Here is a 7,551-nt window from a genome sequence, read left to right on the forward strand (position 1 = left end):
TTATAAATATCCTTATCTACAAAAAATTTTCTAATAAAACATAACCCTTTTCTATTCAATCTGTAAGTGACCCCTTTATATAGGAGCCTTCTGTATGTAAAAAATGTGCAAAAATGATGTTTTAAAAATCCCTTATGTTGAATCCATGTGATACATACATATATTTATGATTTACCTCCCCGAGGCTAAGTAGCAACAATAGGTTAACAACCCTATGAACAATGCAGGTTCGACCTAAGCAGGACAAGGATGGTGTAAAAGCTCTATTGAAATTGCCAAGGGACTTTTAGTGATTGATATATACTTTGCAATGAAAAGTGGATAGGTATCACATATCACTTCTAAGAGGGTCATATGATATGTTTGTACATATTGGCATGTGCACACAACTTAATTGCATGAGAGAGAGAGAGAGAGAGAGAGAGAGAGAGAGAGAGAGAGAGAGAGAGAGAGAGAGAGAGAGAGAGAGAGAGAACACTTTATTTAGAGAAAAGGAAGTCCATAACCTAGTCTAAAATACATTTCTAAATTAATATTACATATATACATGCATAGCATATCTATTGCACAATCCTTTAAAGGTGCACCTAAATATACACACATAAGTCTATTAATAAAGAAACTAAATCGTAATGTACTAGACATTATGCATATTTGAACTTTACACATTGTCAGGGGGGGTATGTGTCAAGCCACAAACCACAAGGGTTCAAGAAAAGAATCAAGACAAATGGAAGACATAAATATTTCAATAGACTCTGTGTATTACTCTTGAACAAATCTGTACAACTAGCTACACCCCGAAGTTACAAACACTACATCTAAAGTTGATTGTTCAAACTAAACTCTTCCAAGTTAATAGCCTCGACACAACCAATAGTAGGCAAGTAGATACCTTAAGTAAGAAACCCTGTAAGCAAATGAATATGATCAAGACCCTCATGACAATAGTCCTCTTGCTACAACTTGGTTTCTCTATAACTTTTCCATCAGAACTTAGAATATGGTTGTCCAAGTACTAGTCAAATGGATTGGAGCAGATTTGATCTACAAGCCCACATGAGCAAAAATTGCAAATATTATGTAAAAGATAATTGAAAATATCACTTTTTATAAAACACATTACTTTTTTATCTTTTAAGGTCTTGACTCCTTATAGCACTAAAGATAACTCCTTGCATGTGTTATTATCCACCCAAAATTGTCATTAAGTTAATAGAACTTAATAATGAAGACTTAGACTATTTTTGTAGATCAATTCTGAACCCTAAAGAACATGTTCACATCTTGAGTAAGTATCTCATAAGTATATATTTGGAATATTTGTAGAGTATTTTTATAGATGTCTTTTCCTTGGTTTTCCTTCATTGAATGTGTAACCACATGACTCCACCCCCTCCAAGCATGCACATCCTCTAGCATGTGCCAACTAGGACCAAACAGCCATCTCATCTTCACCTAGAGTGTCATCCCTTTATTATACTATTTCCAATATCATAAATCCAAATGATGGTTAGCCTAAAAAACTTGTAGCTATCCGAAGCACTCCCATTAAATTGTAAGGCATCAAAAGCTCATACATCCCAAATAGCATGTAGCCATAGACATCCAACTCAACAAAACCAATAGACCCTTGAGGATCAAATGGTAATGATAACATATCAAAACTTTGTGCCATTTTAGAATGTGTAAACCCATTTGGATCCTATAGCATCCTTGTTGCATTTTGCATCCCTTTAACTAGTAGTATCTCGCTTGATTTGGGTCCATCAAACATATCCACTTTTGTCCCAACATCATTCATACAAAAGAATACATCCACATATACCTTGTCATCATGCATAGGAAAACATATGCTCCCCAATTCAAACCTCCATAAAGATACATCCTCCATGATAGATATATCTTGGCTAACGTCCTTTTTTACTTGCACAAGCTTTGGCATCTCTACAGCTGGAACAAACAAAAGTGGTGATGCCCTCTCGATAACATCTACATCTATCTCATCAACAACATCATTGAAAGCATCGAGTTCTTCTTCATTCTGAGTTCTTATATCATTTGCATGCATTGCCTATGTAGAATTGGCATTTTCAGGTATTGTTTCATCCTCAATTAATACATTATTTGCATCCAATCTTGTTGTAGCATCTCCCTTCTTAGTCAAAGCATCATCAATAGGCACTTTCATAGTAATATTAGAGGCTAGTTGATCCACGTTATCAAATACTGCTTGTATATCATGTGCACCCTCCTCTAATACTACATCTACAACCATAGTCAATACATCTATATCATCAACACTAACCTACATATATCAGATAGTATAGAAGCATCCCTAGTCAAGATCTTTGCATCCTTAATACCCTTTGGTACTACGTCTATACTATCCTTTGTCAAAGGATCTAGATTCTCCTCTGCCAAAGCATCTATCCTCTCATCTACCATCACTTCTGTATTCTGAATTTTAGCAAAATAGGCATAAATTGAGTAGGTGTTAGCAGGGGCAACCCATCCAATCTATGCTCTAATAGTTCTAACTACACTGACCAAATTAAAAAAGAAGAGTAGGTAGAGAAAAAAGGAGAGTGATTAGAAAGAAAATAGAAAATAGAAGAGAAAAAGAAGAGTCAAAAGGTTAGAAAGAGAGAGAGAGAGACACACACACACACACACACAGAGTATGTCTACATATAGGATATTGTAACACACACACACACAGCTCTCAACAATAGAATGAGATTAGTATCATTATATGACAAAAAAGCATGTTATGAAGCTCAACTTACAAGTTTTGTTCGATAAGCTTTACAACATTTGTCTTACCTTTGTTGTTCGACTAATTAGCATTGTTAAGAAATATGTAAATTCATATGGCATTGTGTAAACTCAACATGGGGTTGGTACGCTATTGGAAAGCCTAGGGACTCTAGACAAGGATTGGAGTTCATGAGCTCCATGGGTGGGCTAAGTAGCAACAACAAGTTGAGGGCTCTATGAACAATGCAAGTTCGGTCCAAGCAAGCTAATGATGGTGTACAAGTCGTATTGAGGCTGGTTACACACCAAGTGACAAATGGCCAACCCTCGCCCAAAGTGTGGGTATGCACTTTTTGAAAATGGGTGTGGATATAGGCATTATACCTTTACACACCAAATGGACACAGTCTGTAAAAAAATTAAAAAATAATAAACTTATACTTTTTTTTATTGGTTACAAATGCAAAAAGTGCACCCTTGTCCGCCACTTTACAAAGTGGGCAAGGAAACTTTCTGTCCAAAAGTGGGCAAGGAGTTCACCTGTTTAGCAGGTAAACAACAGGTCATGTCCTCTCCAGTGTGTAAAAGACTACGAATGCCCAAACCTTAAATAAGTATTTTGATTAGTTAAAGCTTACAAAGTAGGCGTCTGTCATTTGGTGTGTAAAAAGCCTAAGATTGCTAAGGGACTTTTAGTGACTCATATACACTTTTGTAATGTAAAGTGGATAAGTATCGCATATCACATCTAAGAGGGCCATTTGATATGTTTCTATATATTGGCATGTGCACAAAACCTAATTGCATGAGAGAGAGAGAGAGAGAGAGAGAGAGAGAGAGAGAGAGAGAGAGAGAGAGAGAGCTTTATTTAGACAAAACGAAGTCCATAACCTTGTCTAAAACACATTTCTAAACTAACATTACATATATGCATGCATAGCATATCTATTGCACAATCTTTTAAAGGTGCATATGCATACACACACATTAGTCTAAAATCTTAATGTACTAAATATTTATACATCTTTGAAGTTTCTCTTCGCACACATATGAATGCATTATTATATCTCTACAGACACATGTTGTCAATTATAGTGTACATGATTAATTATATGCTTATGTACACATATTCTTAACAAGCAATCTCTTTAAATTGGCGGGATTTTACACATTAGGGCCTAGGCACAGAGTGTATTATTCATTAGGAGCAAAGCACGTTGTTTGTCGTTTGTGAGCAAAACAAATGAGGCGAAGATGCCTTGTGTGCTTTGCAAGTTTGCAAACCATGAAACGCGTGATTAGCGAGCTTGGCTAGCTAGTTACCTTTTTATGGGAAAAAAGTGAAGGTCAATTTTCCCAGTTAAAGGAAGGGGGAAAGTTGTTTAGAGAAGAGGTGTCTTTCTAAATTTTGATTTTGAGGGTATGTGGGCACTGTGGCAAAACAAATTGGGAAATGTCCTAGAAAACTGTGTGGGAATTGGAAATCTACACAAGGAGAGCTCCAATGCTTGCATAGTTGATAGGTATGAGAAACACATGGGAGAGTTTCTCTCTCCCACCTGCTAACTGATCTTCCAATGCCTCTGGTTTCTTTTGCACTTTTGTCTGAGAAGTAGTTGTGTGCCTTTTATACATTCTATACTTTTTGGGTGATGTAATAAGCAGACAACACCCACCGAGAGAGAAAGGACCTGGCTGGTGGTCCGTCAGAAAAGAATGGTGTAGGAAATGCATAGCCAGAAAGGATCCACCCCCCACCGCCTCGGCGACGCCACAACAGCAGACGTGATCCTGCGCCTTCAGTCGCCTCCTCCCTCTGCCGCACCATCATCATCCAGGATCGCTCCTTCTCCAGGTACATCTTCTCCACCACCGCCTCCATCTTCATCATCTGATTCTGCAGATCCGAGCCCCGCAGACCATGTCGTGCTCCATGCGCACTCCGCCGCCCTCCGCCGCGCGGAGTATTTTGCTGTCCGGCTTTCTGAACGATGGGCTGCCGACCTTGCCTCCCCCCTTGTCCTCACTCTGCCTCCGTGCAGGAACGTCGATGTCTACAAGCGATGCATCGAACTCATGTACCTTCCAGACAAAGCCCTAAACGGCGCCATCTTCAGCAGTGTGCAGGATGCTCTTGATGTGTTGGAGGTTTCCGCAGAGTTGCTGTTTCATGATTGTGTGAGTGCCTGCATGTGCTTCTTGGAGGGTGTGCCATGGAGCCATGATGAGGAGATCGCAGTGCGCTCGTGCATCTCGGCATGGCATCTTCAGGTCACGGCGGATTTAGGGGCAAGGCTTTGCACCCCCGAGCATGCGCCCGATTGCAGACCCTTGGACATCATGAAGGACGTTTTAGGAGAACTGCTTTTGCTAGTTTCAAATGGAGCTCCAACCAAGGCCCGGGAGATTACGGAAAGGGTTCTTCGAGCAAATGCCGAGCCTAATGTATCTCCTGCCTTTGCTGCTGTCAATGAGGCTGCCCTTTCTGCAGAGTTGCTGAATAACTTAGAACTCCTAAAGTCTCAGCTTAGAAAATTTGCGAATTTTTTCTCGTGGAATTCTCATCAGCTGCACGTTGCTAGCTCAGCACTGCGATGGCTTCTGGAGGAGTTATTTGTTTTACAGATGGCAGACATTGCTATCAAGGTTTTTGCTGAAGAACAAGATCTGGCTCAGTTAATGGTGTCTAGAATATATCAAAACCCATTCACAGAGACTTTGTTTGCTGTTTTGGTCCGAATGTTGCGAGCCCTTCAGACTGGTGAGGTCATCATACCTAGAAAAACACGATTTGCTCTTGTGACTACCTGGTTACCGGTCATTGCAAAGCTAGCCAGTGACAGTGATGAACCAAAAGACAGTGATGTGCAGCAAGACTTGGAGAAAGGACTGTGTGCAGTTGTTGGAACGCTTTCAGTCATTGATCAACAGGAGATTTTCAAAATTTGGATTGGAACTTGTTTAAAGACCAGGAAGGCATGGCCTGACCTGAGCCCAGCATTTGACTCGTGGTGTAACAATTTGAGGCATGCAGTGCAATATCAAGACAGTGGACAAGATTGTTTTCTTTCCAATACCGTGACTGAAGCTTAGGGCATTTCATCAACACAATTAGCACAGTTCTGCATATATATCATTTGAGGTATTGATGTAGTTGCTGGAGATTGGTGAGATTCTTTTCAACATACCTTACCATCTCATTTGTGCTGAGAGGGTGGTTAATTTATTTGTCATCTATTATTCATCTGAAGGGTTTCAACATGGCCCCAGCAACTGGACATAGTATTTCAGCACACACAGGACTGCAGGATTGAGTTTGCCATGTACACGTCTTTGTAGCTACATCTTCTGTACATAAAATCAAAAACAATAACATATGAATATATATTTAAGTTCCAATCTTCTGGAACCATTGCATGGACAAGGTTGTTCGGTAGTAAAGCATTGACTGAAAATGCACAATGGTGCAGGAATTCGTTCCAAGACCCCAAAGGATATCTGCAGCCTAGCCTTGCATTGTGTGCTCCAGAAACACTTGTTTTGTGTAAATGAATCTTGGGAGCATCTTCTTTGTTGAAGATTGACCCTGTTTGTGTAATGGTTGAGCTGGACAATTGCAGAGTCTACACCTACTCTTAATTTTGTACATGTTTATTGGTGGATTTGACAAAATTCTTGCGACTATTCAGTGAAATATTTGTCGTATTAATTATATGGAACTTTTATGCAATCTGGTTTGTAGCCTCCATTTGGAAATGGTAAGGTAAGATCCTCAGCAAAGGCTAGTTATTTGAATGTATGATGGCGTTCTTTATGTTCATGCCCTGGTTAGCAGGAGACTGTATTTTAAATTATAGTTGCTAGTTTTGTGCATAATTTATGATGATTTAAAGATTTGATGGTTAAGTTCTAACTATGAGTTTTTTAATAAAAGCTAAAAATGCTGTTGTGTTTAATGAGGTACGAGGAATCTGAGCATGAAATATGTTGTCCTTGTACATTGTCTCATGTGTGATATGTAAAGTCAAAAGTGAAAGCCAAAAACACTCAAAATAATGATGACCAAAGGTTACTCCATGAACAAAACGAAAATTGCATTTTAGCAATGTTGACTCCTGGTGTTTTACCAGCGAAGCAAGCTGCATCTTGGTGGGCCTCGCAAAACATGGTTGTCAACATTAACAAGTGGCTGCATAACTAGTTCAAGCTTACATAGTTGTTGAGGATTGTTGATTTTTGAGACAGCAATGTGTAGAAGAACATGATCAATATGTTCTTCGAGTTATAAGGCTAAACTTGACTTATAAGCTCTCATGCTCTATGTAGCTCGATACTTAATTCATGCACATTTTGTTGGTGTAGCTTGTTGCATTAATTAGAGCTTGCAGTATTCGAAAGTGACTTTTTGGTGCCCCAAGTGGCATGTTCTTTTTTTTTTCTACAAATAGCTTTGTGTGTGTGTGTGTGTGTGTGTGTGTTTGCATATCACTATCACACGTGTTTGTCAGCAAAGATAGCCTTGATGTCTTGCACAAATATCAAAGCCTCTTTAACACAAAGCAAGCAATGATTATGCTACCGTCTTTGTTTTAAAACCTCTAACAAAGTAGTCATCGATCTTTCAATATTGTCTTGTCGACTTTGGAGCAGCTTGTTTGCACAAAACCCTAAATGTAGGACCAAGTTGTTTGTTATGGGGTTTTCTTAGACCAAGCCTTGATAGAAGGATGCCTCACTCCCCATTTAATGCTTTTGTTATGTGTGGATTTAATGTTTGTAGATATTTCCTAG

General features: G+C 39.0%; 1 protein-coding gene across 2 annotated transcripts; it reads left to right on the top strand.

The window, feature by feature from the left end:
• The first annotated feature begins 4,165 nt into the window (after positions 1-4,165).
• Positions 4,166-6,358, top strand: LOC148038452 (BTB/POZ domain-containing protein At3g50780-like). 2 transcript variants are annotated; one of them, XM_087672253.1, is made up of 2 exons: positions 4,166-4,283; positions 4,426-6,358. In XM_087672253.1, the coding sequence occupies exon 2, from the start codon at positions 4,489-4,491 to the stop codon at positions 5,851-5,853; it is 1,365 nt and encodes a 454-aa protein (XP_087528379.1). In that variant the 5' UTR covers positions 4,166-4,283; positions 4,426-4,488; the 3' UTR covers positions 5,854-6,358. The 2 variants fall into 2 exon arrangements, with proteins under 2 accessions (XP_087528379.1, XP_087528384.1); XM_087672258.1 differs by lacking the exon at positions 4,166-4,283 and having other exon boundaries at positions 4,479-4,615; positions 4,803-6,358.
• Positions 6,359-7,551: the final 1,193 nt, after the last annotated feature.

This window comes from Lygodium microphyllum, chromosome 3, assembly GCF_053477565.2.
Source record: "Lygodium microphyllum isolate KBCC chromosome 3, Lygodium_microphyllum_v1.1.10, whole genome shotgun sequence".
Lineage (NCBI taxonomy): Eukaryota > Viridiplantae > Streptophyta > Polypodiopsida > Schizaeales > Lygodiaceae > Lygodium > Lygodium microphyllum.